The 19,531-nt window shown below is 48.5% G+C and overlaps 1 protein-coding gene across 1 annotated transcript in view; it reads left to right on the top strand.

The window, feature by feature from the left end:
• LOC144487201 (uncharacterized) overlaps positions 1-17,562 on the top strand; it is a gene marked incomplete at its 3' end in the record, with an annotated part of 44,412 nt that extends 26,850 nt beyond the window's left edge. Inside the window, exon 5 of the mRNA XM_078205256.1 lies at positions 17,395-17,562. Within this exon, the coding sequence (XP_078061382.1) occupies positions 17,395-17,562 (168 nt within the window). The remainder of the gene's footprint in view (positions 1-17,394) is intronic.
• Between the last annotated feature and the right edge of the window lie 1,969 nt (positions 17,563-19,531).

Consider the following 19,531-nt stretch of genomic DNA (forward strand, 5'->3'; position numbering starts at 1 on the left):
AGACTGAGACACGCCCCAACGGGCCCTCAGAATTAAAATGCAGAGTCTATCCCTCATTGAAGCCCTGCTCCCACGAACCGCCTCAGTTTAACCCACCACATCCAGCTGTTTTATGTCCCCCTCATTTCTCCCCTCACTCTGTCTGTCTCTCTCTCCATCTGTTTCTGCTGCATTTCGGGCTTGAATTGTGGCCTAGTCACAGAGGCTGCATTAAACCTTGGGGCAAAGAGCAGGATTCGCTCCACTCCAGTGAAACACAACAATTCTCTCCAGCCCGGAAAGCTGGAGTGACAGAGGCAGTGATAGTAATCCCCTGTCCTGAGCCCCTGCCCCTGGCACCACCCCTTCTAAAAACACAGTCAGGACTCTGGAATTGGGAACGATTCCCTCCCTCGTCCCTCACATGTTTTACAGTCAGTTCCATTTTAAATTTGCGTGTTTACAAGTTGGAGTTCAGGAAAGGCAGCTGGTTATTGATGCACAGCCAGATCCCATGGGCAATAATTTGACGATATCCGGACGGGACAAAGGGGAGAAATGTAATTCTCCCAGCTTCATGCCTGGTGTAATCCTCCCACCCAGACGCTGAACGCCACGTATATTCCGAGTCTGAATGGACAACATCTCAGTCACAGAAAGAGATAAACTCCCCTCTTTAAACTGGGAACAAGCTGTGTCCATTCCTTGGAGACTTTTTAAAATCAGCCTCCCAACATTTATTTATTTGTTTATTTAGTTGTTTATTTCTGTAAATTGGGAATCCCAGAGGGCTGTGACTGAGGCTTTTCTCCAGAGACAGGGAGCTGGGCACTGACCCCACACTGGACACCCCCCAGAACCTGTGTCTCATCCCACCTCCTCACTTCAACCCACACCTCTGTTTTGCTGTCAATGTCTGTTTTTCCCTCACCCCCGCTCTCGATTTCTTTGTTCTGTAACTCTCCCCAACGCTCTACCATTAACTCAGTAAATCCTGCCCTGATTCGATCAACCAAAATGCATCACCTTGCATTTATCTAAATTAAACTTCATCTGCCATTTGTCAACCCGCTGGCCCAATTGATCAAGATCCGATTGCAATCGGAGATAACCTTCACTGTCCACTATGCCACCAATTCTGATGTCATCTCCAAACTTACTAACCATGCCTCCTAAATTCTCATCCAATTCAATATAACACGGGACATGGAGAAATCAGACATTGGTATAGTTAATGCTGGTATTTAGCATCATGCTTCAACGCCGCTACCTTTCCCTGACCTGAAATAGATGCTATAGAAATCATAGAAATCATAGAAACCCTACAGTACAGAAAGAGGCCATTCGGCCCATCGAGTCTGCACCGACCACAATCCCACCCAGGCCCTACCCCCATATCCCCACATCTTTAACCGCTAATCCCTCTAACCTACGCATCTCAGGACACTAAGGGCAATTTTTAGCATGGCCAATCAACCTAACCCGCACATCTTTGGACTGTGGGAGGAAACCGGAGCACCCGGAGGAAACCCACGCAGACACGAAGAGAATGTGCAAACTCCACACAGACAGTGACCTGAGCCGGGAATCGAACCCTGGAGCTGTGAAGCAGCAGTGCTAACCACTGTGCTACCATGCCGCCCCCCACTGTGCTACCGTGCCGCCCCTATTCAGGATATTCGTGCCCTATTCAGAAATTATTTAACACTCGGGTATTTCTGACCAGGTCACTGGCACAGAGTCAGGTTCTGTGGCCTGGAAAGGAAAGAGAGGGGTTAGGAGAGCAATAGTGGTGGGGGATGCGTCGGTTAGAGGCACAGACAGGCGATTCTGTGGTTGCGAACGGGACTCCAGGATGGTAGTCTGCCTACCTGGTGCTGGGGAAATGGATGTCACCGAGCGGATAGGAGGCATCTTAAAAGGGGAAGATAAAGAAACGGATATCATTGTACACATTGATGCAAATGACGTAGATAGGAAGAGCAGGGGGATCCTACGAGAGCAATTCAGGGAGTTGGGAAATGGACTAAAAAGTAGGGCCTCCAGGGTGGCCATCTTCGGGCTGCTCCCGATGCCTGGTGCCAGTGAGGCTAAGAATAGGGAGTTAGTACAATTGAATGCTTGGCTAAAGGACTGCTTCAGGAGGGAGGTCTTCATTTTCCTAGATCAATGGGAAGTTTTCAGGAGAGGATGGAACCTGTACAAGAAGGACGGGTCACAACTATGTTGAAAGGGCACGAATATCCTGGCTGGGAGTTTTGCTAGTGCAGTTCGGGGGGGTTTAAACTAGTATGGCAGGGGGGTGGGGATCAAAATATTAGGTCTACAAGTGTAGAGGCTGGGGACGAGCTTGGGACTGGGACAAAGCTGGCAAAGAAGAAGAGCACTCTGGGGGAGGACGACCTCACTGAGCCTGGAGGTCTGGAGTGCTTATACTTCAATGCAAGGAGCGTAGCAGGTAAGACAGACGAACTTAGGGCCTTAATGCTCACGAGGGATTTGGATGTGGTTGCCGTGACAGAGACTTGGTTGAAAGAGGGACAGGACTGGCAGCTGAATATTCCGGGGTACAAGTGTTTTAGGCGAGACAGAGGAGGGGCCAAAAGAGGTGGGGGAGTAGCAGTATTAGTTGGAGAGCATATTACAGCGGTGCAGAGGGAGGACAATTCAGAGGGGTCGTGTAACGAGTCACTCTGGGTGGAGCTTAGAAACATGAAGGGCGCAGTCACTATGTTGGGGCTATACTACAGGCCCCCTAACAACCCGAGGGAAGTGGAAGAACGGATATGTCAGGAGATACTGGATAGGTGCAGGAAAAATAGGGTTGTTGTAGTGGGAGACTTCAATTTCCCTGGTATAGAGTGGAAATCGCTGAGAGCTGGGACTCTGAAATGGGGAGGAATTTGTAAAATGCGTACAGGAGGGTTCTTTGGAACAATATGCAGATAGCCCGACTAGAGAGGGGGCTATACTGGACCTAGTACTGGGGAATGAGCCCGGTCAGGTCTTCAAAGTTTCGGTAGGGGAACATGTAGCAAATCGTGACCACAATTCTATTAGCTTTAGGATAGTGATGGGAAAGGATGAGTGGTGTCCCAAGGGTAAGGTGTTGGATTGGGGGAAGGCTAACTTTCGTGGGATTAGGCAGAAATTGGCAGCTCTTGATTGGGAGAGGCTCTTTGAGGGTAAATCCACATCTGGCATGTGGGAGTATTTTAAGGGACAGTTGTTAGGGCGACAGGACAGGCATGTGCCTGTAAAAAAGAAGGATAGGATTCGAGAACCGTGGATAACCAGGGAAATTGAGGGACTGGTCAAAAAGAAAAGAGAGGCATATGTTAGGTCCAGGCAGCTAAAAACAGAGGGAGCTCTGGAGGAGTACAAAGAAAGTAGCAAGGAACTGAAATGGGGAATTCGAAGGGCAAAAAGGGGTCACGAAATGTCCTTGGCAGACAGGATTAAGGAGAATCCCAAGGCATTTTATTCATACGTTAGGAACAAACGGGTTGTCAGGGAAAAAATCGGACCTCTCAGGGACAAAAGTGGGGAATTATGCTTGGAGCCCAAAGAAGTAGGGGAGATCCTAAATGAATACTTTGCGTCGGTATTCACAAAGGAGAGGGATGTGTTGACTGGGAGTGTCTCGGAGGGGAGTGTTGAACCGTTGGAGAAAATCTCCATTACAAGGGAGGAAGTGTTAGGTTTGTTAGAGAATATAAAGACTGCCAAATCCCCAGGGCCTGATGGAATCTATCCAAGGCTGCTCAGGGAGACGAGAGATGAAATCGCTGGGCCTCTGACGCAAAGCTTTGTCTCGTCACTGGACGCAGGTGAGGTCCCAGAGGATTGGAGGATAGCTAATGTGGTCCCGTTATTTAAGAAGGGTAGGAAGAATAACCTGGGAAATTATAGGCCGGTGAGCTTGACGTCCGTGGTGGGCAAGTTGTTGAAGATTCTTAGAGATAGGATGTATGCGCATTTAGAAAGGAATAAACTCATTAACGATAGTCAGCATGGTTTTGTGAGAGGGAGGTCATGCCTCACTAACCTGGTGGAGTTTTTTGAAGAAGTGACCAGAATGGTTGACGAGGGAAGGGCCGTGGATGTCGTCTATATGGACTTTAGTAAAGCGTTTGACAAAGTCCCTCATGGTAGGCTGGTGAAAAAGGTTGGATCTCATGGGATAAAGGGGGAGGTGGCTAGATGGGTGGAGAACTAGCTTGGTCACAGAAGACAGAGGGTGGTAGTGGAAGGGTCTTTTTCCGGCTGGAGGCCTGTGACTAGTGGAGTTCCGCAGGGCTCTGTATTGGGACCTCTGCTGTTTGTGATTTATGCAAACGATCTGGAAGAAGGTGTAACTGGGGTGATCAGTAAGTTTGCGGACGACACAAAATTGGCAGGACTTGCAGAAAGTGAGGTGCATTGTCAGAGGCTACAGAAGGATATAGATAGGCTGGAAATTTGGGTAAAGAAATGGCAGATTGGGTTCAATCCTGATAAATATGAAGTGATGCATTTTGGTAGAAATAATGTAGGGAGGAGCTATACATAAATGGCAGAACCATAAAGGGTGTAGACACGCAGAGGGACCTGGGTGTGCAAGTCCACAGATCCTTGAAGGTGACGTCACAGGTGGAGAAGGTGGTGAAGAAGGCACATGGCATGCTTGCCTTTATAGGACGGGGCATAGAGTATAAAAGTTGGGGTCTGATGTTGCAGATGTATAGAACGTTGGTTCGGCCGCATTTGGATTACTGTGTCCAATTCTGGTCGCCACACTACTGGAGGCTTTGGAGAGAGTACAGAGGAGGTTTACCAGGATGTTGCCTGGTATGGAGGGGCTTAGTTATGAGGAGAGATTGGGTAAACTGGGGTTGTTCTCCCTGGAAAGACGGAGGATGAGGGGAGACTTAATAGAGGTGTATAAAATTATGAAAGGCATAGATAGGGTGAACGGTGGGAAGCTTTTCCCCAGGTCGGTGGTGATGTTCACGAGGGGTCATAGGTTCAATGTGAAGGGGGGGGGAGGTTTAACACAGATATCAGAAGGACATATTTTACACAGAGGGTGCTGGGGGCCTCTAATGCGCTGCCAGGCAAGGTGGTGGAGGCGGACACACTGGGAACGTTGAAGACTTATCTAGACAGCCACATGAACGGAGTGGGAATGGAGGGATACAAAAGAATGGTCTAGTTTGGACCAGGGAGTGGCACGGGCTTGGAGGGCCGAAGGGCCTGTTCCTGTGCTGTATTGTTCTTTGTTCTGGAGGAACAGACGGACGGTGCACAGTGAAACGTTATGCTGTTGATGGCAGCCTAGAATCAGAAAGATTGAAGGAACTCACAAGGTCAATCCTATTTTTGATGTGAGTGGGGTGAGAGAGAGAGTGTTGAGGTGAAGGGGAATTTTGAGGTGAGAGGTTCAGTGTTGAGGTGAGGGGTGTTGCTGTGGACGGTGGGAGTTGAGGTGAGAGGCGGTTACTGAGGTGAGAGGGAGTGTGTTGATGTGAGGAGGGAGCTTTCAGATGAGAGGGGAACAACATGGTGTTATATCAATACACACTGATCCAACAAACACTCCCAGGATATTTACTGCAGGGATTAGGTGTGAAGTCAGTCTGTCCCCTCACGCTGCCAGCCAGAGTGCGGAGGGAACGGTGACAGCCCTTAAACACGGAGCAAACATCATCTGCAACATCCCATCAAACACTCCAATGTCAGCTACAGAGGTCCAGTGTCACTCCCACCCCATCTTAACTGTGTGACCAGGCGGTCTCATGGCTGCTAAAGTGAAGGTTCAACTTAGTCAGGCAACCTTCAGGCTCGATATCCGTCAGCTTGCGCCCATCAGACATTTACAAGGATAAGCTGCCTCTACACTCCCATCAAATACCCTCATTGTAGATGCAGCACAGGCCCAGATACACAAACTGTCTCCCTCTACACTGTCCAAACACGAATCTCCAGTGCAGGTATAGCAGAGGGTGAGATAGACAGTGTGGACAGGTGAGAGGGGGGGAGCGTTGAGACGAGAGGGGGAGCGTGTTGAGGCGAGAGGGTGAGAGTGTTGAGGCGAGAGGGGGAGAGCGTTGAGGCGAGAGGGGGAGAGCGTTGAGGCGAGAGGGGGAGAGCGTTGAGGCGAGACGGGGAGAGCGTTGAGGCGAGAGGGGGGGAGCGTTGAGGCGAGAGGGGTGGATGTTGAGGCGAGAGGGGGAGAGTGTTGAGGCGAGAGGGGGGAGAGCGTTGAGGCGAGAGGGGGGGAGCGTTGAGGCGAGAGGGGGGAGCGTTGAGGCGAGAGGTGGAGAGCGTTGAGGCGAGAGGGGGAGAGCGTTGAGGCGAAGAGCGTTGAGGCGAGAGGGGGAGAGCGTTGAGGCGAGAGGGGGAGAGCGTTGAGGCGAGAGGTGGAGAGCGTTGAGGCGAGAGGTGGAGAGCGTTGAGGCGAGAGGGGGAGAGCGTTGAGGCGAGAGGGGGAGAGCGTTGAGGCGAGAGGGGGAGAGCTTTGAGGCGAGAGGGGGAGAGCGTTGAGGCGAGAGGGGGAGAGCGTTGAGGCGAGAGGGGGAGAGTGTTGAGGCGAGAGGGGGAGAGCGTTGAGGCGAGAGGGGGAGAGCTTTGAGGCGAGAGGGGGAGAGCGTTGAGGCGAGAGGGGGAGAGCGTTGAGGCGAGAGGGGGAGAGTGTTGAGGCGAGAGGGGGAGAGCGTTGAGGCGAGAGGGGGAGAGCGTTGAGGCGAGAGGGGGAGAGCTTTGAGGGGAGAGCGTTGAGGCGAGAGGGGGAGAGCGTTGAGGCGAGAGGGGGAGAGCGTTGAGGCGAGAGGGGGGGAGCGCTGAGGCGAGAGGGGGGGGGGGCGCGGAGGCGAGAGGGGGGGAGCGCTGAGGCGAGAGGGGGAGAGCGTTGTGGCGAGAGGGGGAGAGCGTTGAGGCGAGAGGGGGAGAGGGGGGGAGCGCTGCGGCGAGAGGGGGGAGCGCTGAGGCGAGAGGGGGGGAGCGCGGAGGCGAGAGGGGGGGAGCGCGGAGGCGAGCGGGGGGGAGCGCGGAGGCGAGCGGGGGGGAGCGTGGAGGCGAGAGGGGGAGTGTTGAGGTGACAGTGGGAGTGTGGAGGTGACAGTGGGAGTGTGGAGGTGAGAAGGGAATTTTGTGGTGTGGGTGAGGTTCTGTAACACACTGGTTGGCGCTGCTGCCTCATGGCCCCAAAGACCCGGGTTTGATTCCAGCCTCGGCTCACTCTCTGTGTGGAGTGCGCACGTTCTCCCCTGTCTGCGTGGGAATCCTCTGTGTGCTCTCATTTCCTCCCACACTCCAAAGATGTGGGAGTTAGTTGGATTAGCCATGCTAACTTGGGAGACGGGCAACGTACAGGACAGGTACTGGACGGGGTTAGATACAGAGTAAATTTCCCTCATCAATGTCCCCATCAAACACTCCCAGGACGTGTACAGCATGGGGATAGACACAGAGTAAATTTAAGACTGTGCCCATCAAACATTCACACGGTAAAATTCCCTCTGCACCACCCAGAACGGCTACAGCATTGGCCGGGATGGGGGGGTAGATACATAATAAACCTCTCTCTCCAGTGTCCTCATCAAGCACTCCCAGGATACCCAGGATAGGGACAGTACGTCGTTAAATGTAGAATAAATCTCCCTCTATAATGTCCCCATCAAACTCTCCAAAGACAGATGCAACTAGTGAGAGTTCAGATGCAGCTCAGGCTGAGATTTCCAGAAACCTCCCATCACACTGTTTCACCAAGAACTCCAGTGAAGGGGTAGCAAGGGTGAGATGCACAAAAAATGTCTGCATAGACTGTCCAAACACTAAAGACCTGAGCAAGAGCAGAACAGGGTAAGGTCCACAGAAAATCTCTCCACACTGTCCTATCAGGAACTCGAGCGCAGGTGGACACAGAGATACATATAGTTCTGCTCTCCCTGTATATTGCCAGAAAAAAATCCCATGTATGGGTAAAGAAAAGTTCAATACAGATACATCTCCTCTTGATACTGACCTCTGAAACCCTCCCAGAACAGTTACACACGGGATTGCAGACAGAGCAAAGCTCACTCTGCAGTGTCCCATTGAATAGTTGACTGCAAAGGGTGTTTACTCTGTGTCGAACCCCATTCTGAACCATGTTTCTGTATTTGCCATTGGGTTCCTGTAAATTGTGCTTCCATTGAACATTTCCAAGGATAGGGACAGCACTGGGTAAAGTGTATGGTCTTGCTGCACTGCCAATTCAAACAGGCTGATAAAAGGGACGTGTATCTTCTGTATCAAACACGTTTCCATCACTGTCCATGAAGTAATCCCAGGGCAGCCTCACTGATAATGATATTTTCCACACGTGCTTTCATAATAACTGTCTTCTGTTAATTTGTTGTTATAGTTTTGTGAAATACTCCTTCAGACCTTTCCTAAATACAGTTCAGACACTTGGGAATTCGAATGAATGAATTGCAAACATTTTCTGTTGTAAAGAACATAGAAAAGCTACAGCACAAACAGGCCCTTCGGCCCACAAGTTGCGCCGGTCATGTCCCTACCTACCTCGGCTTATATACAGGCTTACCTAGAACCCTCAATCCTATTAAGTCCCATGTACTCATCCAGGAGTCTCTTAAAAGACACCATCGAGTTTGCCTCCACCACCACTGGCGGCAGCCGATTCCACTCACCCACCACCCTCTGAGTGCAAAACCTACCCCTCACATCTCCTCTGTAGCTATTCCCCAGCACCTTTAACCTGTGTCCTCTCGTAGCAGCCATTTCAGCCCTGGGAAAAAGCCTCTGTGAGTCCACCTGATCTATACCACTCAACATCTTTTATACCTCTATCAGGTCACCTCTCATCCTTCATCTCTCCAAGGAGAAAAGACCGAGCTCTCTCAACATATCCTCATGAGGCATGCCAACCAATCCAGGCAACATCCTTGTAAATCTTCTCTGCACCCTTTCAATAATTTCCACGTCCCTCCTGTAATGAGGCGACCAGAACTGAGCACAGTACTCCAAGTGGGGTCTGACGAGGGTCTTATATTAGCTGCATCATTATCCCCGGACTCCTAAACTCAATCTCTCGATTGATGAAGGCCAGGTGAAAACTGCCCCAGTTAAGTAAATCAGATTGATCAACTGATTGCAATCAATGCCAAATGGGGAATAATTGTCCCGTGTAGAAGTGAGAACCCGTTCCATATTGTGATTGTTTGCAGTATTGGGACAGTGAGATGACCCGATCCAACACAAGAACACTTTGCAATATCTCCCAGTAACAGTGAGTCTGTGTGTCAGCGTTAACCAAGCGGGGTGACATTCCCGGTGGTGCTGACATCTCACGCAGAGTGAAAACCAGAATTCAATTGGTGGGGATTGCCTTGTTAAATTCAGCTGGGGATTTATTGAGGGAATTTGTGAAAATGCATGTGGAGATCTTATACAATCTAATTGAAAAACATTTCGAAATCCGTTTCTCCAACTGACTGTACAGAACAGAAGAGGTACATTTATAGAGATCTCAAGGTGAATAACATTAGTTCCAGTCACTGAACACCAGCAGTAACTTTGTAATGCATATCATTTTATACATGTTTCACATGCAGTGAATATATTTATTTTAATTCCGGTCTCTGAGCAGTCAGATATTGATACAGATAATTCTGATATTTAGCACCATGCTCCCACACTGCCACCTCTGCTTGACCTGAAATAGATGCTCTGTTCCGCAATTATTTAATCCAAGTGTATTCGTGGAGGAACAAACTTACATTCTGCATTCAAACTTTATGTTGTTGAGATCAGCCCAGGATCAGAATGATTGAAGGAGCTGAAGGTTTTTGAGACAGTTTGTGTGACGCTGCTGCTGTGTTGCCTTTATTCGTTTTGTAACGCGGGGGTCGCAGGGAATCAGTAGCGACAATAAGAGTGAGGTCAGTGATGTATCTGTTTGTCAGTTGGTAATAAGAATGAAGTCGGTGATACACCTGGAAGGTAAAGACAGTAGGGATGAGGTTAGCCATGCACCTGGATGTGTATTGACAATCAGAGCAATTCAGTAATGTATCTGTGCAGGTTGTGAAAGGAGAGTGCGGTCACTGCTGTTCCTAAATACCTGGTTCCAATAAGAATCAGGTTATTTCTGCATCTGCAGGGACAGGTGTAGCATCGGGGAAACACAAGATAAAACTCCATCTGCAATTTCCCCAGCAAACACACCCAGTGCAGGGACAGCGTGCGGATGTTTGAGTTGTGTGGAGTGGGGGGCTGTGTGTGGAGTGAAAGTTTATTATGGAAGTGAGGGGGAGAGTGATGAGTTGAGAGGCGGTGTATTGAGATGAGGGGGAGTTTGTTGAGGTGAGGGGGAAAGTTAAAAGGAGATGGCGGGAGCTGAGGCGAGACAGAGTGCTGAGATGGGAAGAGAGAGCTGATATGAGAGAGGGAGAATGTTGATGTGAGACAGAGTGTCGGATTTGGCCCCGCGCTCTCCCCAAATTCGGATAATCCCACCAGAGGTAATTGGATCTTGACACGGTCTGTGCCCATCTGCTCCGACTCCCATGCGGTGTGGGACGGGAAATTCATATCTTGGGGATCTTGAGGTGAGGAGCGTCGAGATGAGATGGGTAGTGTTGTGGTGCGTGGGGGAATGTAGAAGTGAGTGGGAGGATTGATGTGAGGGGGGGAACATGTTAAGGTGAGAGGGGGAGAGTTGTGTTGATTGGGGGAGTGTTGAATTGAGAGCGCGTGTTCTGGTGAGAGGAATTGATGTTAACCCTCTATGGGACAATGTAAATGTGAGAGGGGGAACTTAGAAGCGAGACGGCTAGTGTTGAGGAGAAAGGGTGTAATGTCTGTGTGATAGAGATTGTGCAGAGAGGGGAAGGGGAGTATTGAGGTGAGCGGGGGTGTGTTGAGGTGAGGGGGTGTGTTGACGTGACAGGATAGTGTTGGTGAGAGAGAGAGAGTGTTGGGGTAATGGGGAGTGCTGAGTTGAGAGTGAGGGTGTTAATGTTGTCATGTGAGTGGACCTTTCAGCAATTTTGTTTAAATCATGCAGCTTACATGGAGGTGGAGCTAAGCTGTGGCAGTCAGGTGGTGGTTTTTTTTTGGTCTTTTAGTTTAGTTTTGGGAAGCAGTTTAGCAGCAAGCTCAGAAGCAATCTCTCTCCCTCTCCCTGTCCTTCTCTTTTGAAAAGGCTGTGTTTTGTGGAACAGACTCGACTGCAACCTCTGCTGAGTTTCTCAAGGGATTTTGAGCATTCAGCCCAGGAGGCTGGACACGTGTAATAATTCGGCATTAACCTCTGCCGTATTGTGGTGATTTGGAGGGTTTTGTGGATTGGATGTTGGCTTTGGTTGGAACACACCAGAGATATTTCCTTCAGAGATGTACATTATCGTGGTTGTTGTGTTTCTTGTTTGTAATTGTTAAATGTTCTTGCTAATTGTCTTACTATACATGTCAACAATATTCTCAATTAAACTTTGTATTGAATAAGAGTTCCTCGTGGGTCAGTTCACTCCCACCTGAAGTGAAACCTCTCGTGCTCCTTCGAGCCAGATTCAAGGTAAAGAGTTACAGGTCACTCGAGCTTCATGGAACAACTGGGAGTATCCAACCTGACTGAGAACAACTGGGGGCTCCGGGATTGAAACCTGTATTTCTTGATTGATTTTGGATTAGTGAACTCAAAGACAGTGAGCGGTGAGCAGATTTGTGTTTCCTTTTCAGGTGTTGTATTCCAGTTTAAATAGGGAGTGTGGTTTGGATTAATGTCTCTTTCAGAGGCTCAGAAGTTTCTGCGGGTGGAGGAAGTCACGCAAGTTACCTGACAGATAGTGACGAAAGCAAAGCTTTTGGAATTGGAAACACATTCCAGTTGACATTGCCTGACAGAGTACAGAAAGGAGAGATAATTGTGGCAATAGCACAACATTTGGAATTGTCAGAAGCTCAGTCAGAATCGTTGGAAATTCAGTTACAAATGAAAGTGACTCAATATAAAAAATAATTAAAACTATTTGAATTACAGGGAAAAGAAAAGGAAAGGGAGGAACAGCAAGCAAAATAATTGAATCAATCTGAATTACAGGCAAAAGGGAAAAAGGAGGCAAGGGAAAAATAGAGAGACTTTGAATATTGGAAACTGGCCTTCAAATGTAAACATCGTGTCTGATTGGCGGAGGTAAAGGGTAAAGTACAGTCTGAGGGTAGGGATGAGGATAGTGAGAGAATGAGGGGCAGAAAATACATCAGGAGATAGAAAAGGCAATGTTACAATCATCATGGGGGACTTCAATATGTAGGTTTCTAAGATTCTAAGGTGGACTGGGAAAATCAGATAGGTCGTGGATCCCAAGAAAAGGAATTTGTGGAATGTCTAAGAGAGGGTTTTTGGAGCAGCTTGTGACAGAGCCTACTACGGAACAGGCAATTCTGGATTTGGCGATGTGTAATGAGGCAGACTTGATTAGGGAACTTAAGGTGAAGGAACCCTTAGGGAGGAGTGACCACAATATGATAGAATTTACCCTGCAGTTTGAGAGGAAGAACCTGGAATCAGATGTAAAGGTATTTGAATTAAATAAAGATAACTACAAGGACATGAAGGTGGAGCTGGCCAGAGTTGATTGTAAAGGGAGCCGAGCAGGGGAGAAAGTGGAACAGCAATGACAGGAGTTCTTGAGAGTTATTTGCGAGGCACAACAGAAATTCATCCCAAGGAGGAGGAAACATGCCACAGGGAGGACGAGGAATCCATGGCTGACGGGGAAGCCAAGGGCAGCAAAAACACAAAAGGGAAAGCATCCTTAGTGGCAAGGATTAGTGGGAAGGCAGAAGATTGAGAAGCTTTTGAAAGCAAGCAGAGGACAACTTAAAAAAGCAATAAGAGGGGAGAAGATGAAATATGAGTGTAAGCAAGCTTGTATTATAAAAGAGGAGAGGAGAAGGTTTTCCAATATAAGTTAAGAGAGAGGCAAAAATAGCCATTGGATCACTAAAAAATGAGGCTGGAGAAGGAATAATAGGAAACAAAGAAATGGCAGAGGAACTGAATAGTTTGCATCAGTCTTCACGGTGGAAGACACCAGTGGGATGCCAGAGCTCCAGGAGAGTCGGGGGACACAGGTGGGTGTAGTGGCCATCACTCAGGAGAAGGTTCTGGGGAAACTGAAAGGTCTGTGGGTGGTAAATCACCTGGACCGGATGGAGTACACCCCAGGTTTCTAAAAGACATAGCTGAGGAAATTGTGGTGGCATTGGTGGTGATCTTTCTTTGATAAGGCGCAGCATAGGAGACTGTTATATAAGTTAAGTGCCAATGGTGTTGAGGGTAAGATCCTGGCATGGATAGAGGATTGGCTGACTGGCAGAAGGCAGAGAGTGGGGATGAAGGGATCTTCTCTCAGGATGGCAGCCGGTGACAAGTGGTGTGCCTCGGGGGTCGGTCCTGGGACCACAACCTTTCACAATACACATTAATAATTTGGAAAAACGAAATGAAGGCGCTGTTGCTAAGTTTGGTGATGATACAATTATATGCAGAGGGACAGGGAGTATTGCGGAAGTGGGAGGGGGGAGGGGGAGGAGGAGGGCTGCAGAAGGACTTGGACAGGTTAGGACAGTGGATAAAGAGGGGGCAGATGGAATACAAGGAGGAAAAGTGTGAGGTTATGCACTTTGGAAGGAGGAATGGAGGCAGAGACTATTTTCGAAATGGGGAAATGCTTAGAAAATCAGATGCACAAAGGAATTTGGGAGGCCTTGTTCAAGATTCTCTAAAGGTTAACCTGCAGGTTCAATCGGCAGTTAGGAAGGCAAGTGGAATACTGGCAATCATGTCGAGAGGCCCCGCACCAGGTTCAGACCCACCCAGGTTCAGACAGAGACGCTGTTCAGATTCACACAAGGTTCGGACTCGGATCATGTTCAGATTCACACCGTGTACAGACTCACCTCAGCTTCACAATCATAGAAACATTGAAATATAGGAACAGCAGGAGCAGGCCATTCGGCCCTTCGACCCAGCTCCGACATTCAGTTTGATCAGGGATCATCATCAACTTCAATATCCTGACCATCCCTTGCTCCCATATCCCGTGATCACTTTAGCCCCAAGAGCGATACATAATTTCTTCCTGAAATCACGAAAGGTTTTGGCCTCAGCTACTTTCTGTGGTAGCGAAGTCCATAGGTCATCAGAGTGGAGAAATTTCTCCTCACCTCTGTTCTAAAAGGTTGATGCTTATCCTCAAACCATGAACACTCGTCCTCAACTCCCTGAGCATCAGGAACATTCTTTCTGAATCTACCCTGTCTAAACATGGTCCAATATTATATGTTTCACTCGAATGAACTCCAATGAATAAAGCCCTAACCGACTTAGTCTCTCTTCATATCACAGACTTGCCATCCCAGGAATCAGCCTGGTAAACATTCGCTGTACTCCCTCTATAGCGAGGATATCCTTCCTCAGATAAGGACACCAAAACTGCACACAATACTCGAAATGTGGCCTCAGCAATGCCCTGTACAACTGCAATGACACATCTCTCTTCCTGTACTCCAATCTTATCCCTATGAAGGGCAGCATTACAGTTGTCTTCTTTACTGCCTGTTGTACATGCGCGCTGACTTTCACTTACTGATGCATACGGACACCAAGGCCTCGCTGAGTATCCACCTCTCTCAATTTACACCCATTCAAATAATAATCTGTCTTCCTATTATTGCTGCTAAATTGGATAACTTCACATTGATCCACATTTTACTGCAACTGCTTTGCACATCCCCACACATTGAGCCTGTTCAAATCACACTGAAGCATGTCTGCATGTTTCTCATAGCTCACCCTCACACACCTTTTATCATCTGCAAATTTGGAGATGATACATCTAGTTCCATTTTCAAAATAATTAATATATAATGTGAGCAGTTGGGGTCCGTGCACAGATTCCTGCAGAACCCCACTAGACACTGACTGCTAATCAGAAAAAGGCCCATTTATTGCCAACTCTTTGCTTTCTATCAGTGAACCAGCTTTCTATCCGTCTCAAAACATTGCCTGTAATCCCATGTGCTTTCACTTTACATGGCAGTCTGCGATGTGAGACCTTGTCGAAAGCCTTCTGAAAGTCTCAATAAACACATCTGCTCACGTCACTTTCTGAACAGTAATGTCTGGGGGACACCTACCCACACTGGACCTGGCCGTAAGGGACCGGGCAGTAAGGGACACAAGACACAGCAATACCTCTCCACCCACTTCCCTAAACTCCCACACTTACCCCAGCTCTCAGTGCTTCACTCTCTGCAGCTTGCACTCTGTGGAGCTCCCTGAGTGGGCACATTTCACAGGCCTCAGTTTGGTAGTTTATATTTGCCCGTGTCCAACTCATGAACCTGATTGAAGTCACTGCCCCCCCTCCCCCTCTAGGTCTGAGTAACCGCCGAGGGCTGACCACCTTGGAAGCATTTTTTGGAGTTTCAATGCTGGGTCCGGTTCCTGCTGCTCAGCCTCGGAAGTGAGTGGGGTTCAGCAGACCGGAGCTCGCCTCTTCCACCATGAGCGTGTGGCCCGAGTTCCCTTTATCGGGTGACAATGTGGTCGAGAGGCTAAACCCACTGTGTCCATTTCAGACTCCGAGGTTCCCACTGGCGGAGATGGGGAACAGGAGCCGGAGTGCCTGGAATTCTTTCCAAAGTTCCCGGTCTGCTGGGAATTGCTTTTTCCTGCACGGCTTGGGGCTTCATGGCTTGTAGATGATTGAAGCATTCCCATAGGATGGTATCTCCCAAGCGGACTTGATAGGAAACTGGCCCTGTTCCAGACTCGACCGTGCCTCATAACCACGTGGATCCATTGCCATGATTCTTTACCAATAACCTATCACCTGCCTTTAGGTGCCTCTCCCGGCTGGTGGGAACGGCACTGGGTGTTAGCTCCCACCTTCAGAAGGTCAGACTTAACATTGGGCGGAGTGAACTTCCCATGACCAACTCTGCTGGGGCTATTCCAGTTGTTGAAGAGGGGAGGTCGGGGGGAGGTTGGAGGGTGTCATTCTGTAATTGAAGATGAAATCTGGATGGTTTGGTGTCCAAAGAGACTGAGGGATGGTATTTTGAACCTGCTTTTACTGTTTGGGCCGCTCTTTCTGCCAGGCCATTGGATGATGGGTAATATGACACTGTAAGAAGTTTAACAACACCAGGTTAAAGTCCAACAGGTTTATTTGGTAGCAAAAGTGGCTTTTGCTACCAAATAAACCTGTTGGACTTTAACCTGGTGTTGTAAACTTCTTACTGTGTTTACCCCAGTCCAACGCCGGCATCTCCACATCATAATATGACACTGCCCAAACGTGTCAAATTCTGTCCAACTTCATCGAATGCACAAATTCCTGGCTGATGAAGAGTGGTTTATTTTCAGGAACTAACATTTCCGGGATCCCGGGTGTCATGAAAGAGGTGTGAAGTTTCTCCACTCTTGTCCTTGTGTTTGAGTAACTCACCCTGTGAACGGCCATCCATTTTGAATCAGCATCTACCATTTCAGGAACATAGACCCCATGAACGGACCGGCACTCTCCGTGTGCAGCCACGTCTCCGGATGTCCTGGCCATTCCCAAGTGTGAAGAGTAGTGATTGGTGGTACTTCTGCCCTTGTTGATATTGTCAACACTGACCCACGGGCAAATATTCGTATCCATACCTGGCCACCAGACATGGCAACTGTTTGTTATTTATATTTGAAAGTCCAATAGAAAGAGTCAGGGGTCTTGTAGTTGTAGTTTCCTCTCAGGGTCTAATGAGTTGAAGAATTGAAGTAAGGGGAGCTTTCAGCAGATTGATTAGCTGCTGCCTGAAGTGAGTCTGTGTCACAGCATAAATGGCAGTGTTTGTACAACAACTTGTGAGTTGCAACATGAAACCAAATTGCAGAACATAGAAATCTAACCAGACCGACTTATAGCCCAAATAATCCATCCGACTCCATATAGAATAAACCATTAATGTCGACCATAAGAGGATGAAATTGGCTGAGATAACAAACAGTAAAATGATGGATTTCCTGCGACTCTCCATCTCTGGGTCTCTGGGATTCTCCCCACTGCTGTGAGTCCGGAGTCTCCTGCGGGCTCTGCTGCTCATTAAAATGTGTCTGACGGTGAAAACGTTGAGCAGCAGAATCAGGACGAACGGGACAGTCGGGGTTAGAATGTTGTGGAGGAACTCGATTGTTCCCCAGACCGGAGAGTACAGAACATCCATTGTGACCTCACAAAACCAGGGTTCGTTCCCCAGCCGATATCTATTTAATAACATAAAATACCAGAAGATGTTCTTTAAACAGCTCAGCACCGTCACTGTTCCCAGAACCACAGCCGCCGGTTTCTCACTGCAATATTTACTCTTCAGCTTGGGGCAGCAAATGGCCACAAATCGATCAAAGGTGAAAGTGACGGTGAACCAGACAGAACAGTCAGTGGCTGCAAAAAGCAGGACGGCGTGGATGTTACACACGGGAACCCAGCGCAGGAAATCAAACTGTTCCGGATAAAGAATGGGAATGTGTCTGAATATCAGGTCGAGGATAACGACCAGCAGATCCCCCGCTGACATGGCCACCAGGTAACGAGTCACACATTTGGACAGACCACAGTTTCTGCTCGTCAGTGTCACAATTGTGATTATGTTCACTGTCAGGAAGGGAAATAAAGAATAAAATTAGACAGGATTCAGGGAAAGAAGTTACCATTTGGACTGAGGATGGGTTAAAATAAAAAAGAATGTATACACATAAAATGACTTAAATCTTTTTTTTAAACCAGCACGTCTTTTGCAGTGTGAGAGGAAAGTGGAGCATCCGGAGGAAACCCACACAGACACGGGGAGAAGGTCCAAACTCCACACAGACAGTGACCCAAGCCTGGAATTGAACCCAGCTCCCTGACGCTGTGAATCAGCAGTGCTAACTACTGTGTCACCGTGCAGTCCATGGTAGCAACACACTGGTATACATTTGGGAGAGAGCTTTCCGGAGAGTCCACAACATTGACCCTCACTCAGCTCCAAGGGTGAGGGAGTAAACCCTGACAGAAAATCCAGACTGGAATCCTGTAGATGGTAATCTGTCGTCTCTCAGACAGTTTACTGACAACCCCTGCAACAGAGCTGGTACCAAAGAGGGCTGGTTTGACCCTTGCCTCTGGACAATACTAACAATTGGCAGAGGGAGATCCTGATGCCTTGACAGCACAGAATCTCTATTATACTTACACAGAACTGTACCCTGGAGAGGAGATCACAGCATTGTGGCCACTGTTAGCACAACACAGGAAAAAATAGTAATCTCACACTCGATTGGCACAGAACACAACTTCCAGTGTTTCTTTCAAGAGTGGGAGAAAGTTTCAGGGTTCAGCGAATCGCTATCGTCCATAATGCTCAGTGCGATTACTGCTGTCCCACGTTGGTCTACTGGACCAGTGCAGCTGCAGTCGTCTCTCGGCAGGAAGGTTGCCAATCTATGCACCAGGTAAAACTCAAACAAAGGCCAGTACCAAAGGAAAAGCCAAGCAGGCTGCCTTAATGCCTATCGTCCGGTGACTCTGATGTCCAATATTATGAAATGCATCAAAAGGTTAGTCATGGCATGAATCAGTTCCGGCTTCCCAGATTGCCTGGATCCACGACAGTTCACCGACATCCACAACAGGTCCACAATGCCATCTCCCGGGCCCGACAGTGAACCCTGGAACACAGACTCGTGTTTATCAACTACAGCTCAGCCTGCAACACCATTAGTCCTACGAAACTCATGTCCAAAGTTCGTGGCGCTGGGCTTGGCTCCTGCCTCTGCAATTGGATCCTCAACTTCCTAATCCATAGAGAGCAAAATTAAGGACAATCAACAACATCTCCTTCACAATCATCCTGAACAGCGGTGCCCCGTAAGGCTGCGTCCTCAGCCCCTTACTATACTCCTTATACACTGGTGACTGTGTGGCCAAATTCCCCTGCAACTCGGTTCCCAAGTTTGCTGATGACACCTGCAGTGGGTCGGAGGAAGAGACAGAGAATCTGGTGAACTGGGGCGACAACAATAATCTCTTCCTCAATGTCAACAAAGCAAATCGACTTCTGGAAGCCTAGTGGAGTACATGCCCCGATCTACATCAATGGGATGAAGTTGAAATAGTCGAGAGCTTCACGTTTTAGGGTCCACATCACGAAAAACCTTTCCTGGTTCCTCCATGACGTCCCTATAATTAAAAAAGTCTCCGAACGCCTCTATTTTCTCAGAGGTTTAGGGACATTTGGCATGTCAGCTGCGACTCTCATCAACTTTTACAGATGCACCATAAATAACATTCTAGCTTGGTATGGCTCCTGCTCTGTCCAAGACTGCGAGAAACTTCAAAAGGGGAAGATAAAGAAACGGATGTCATTATACACATTGGTGGAAATGACGTAGATAGGAAGAGTAGGGGGGTCCTAAGGGAGCAATTCAGGGAGTTGGGAAATAGGTTAAAAAGTAGGGTCACTAGGGTGG

The sequence above is a fragment of the Mustelus asterias genome, unplaced genomic scaffold (assembly GCF_964213995.1).
Source record: "Mustelus asterias unplaced genomic scaffold, sMusAst1.hap1.1 HAP1_SCAFFOLD_643, whole genome shotgun sequence".
NCBI lineage: Eukaryota > Metazoa > Chordata > Chondrichthyes > Carcharhiniformes > Triakidae > Mustelus > Mustelus asterias.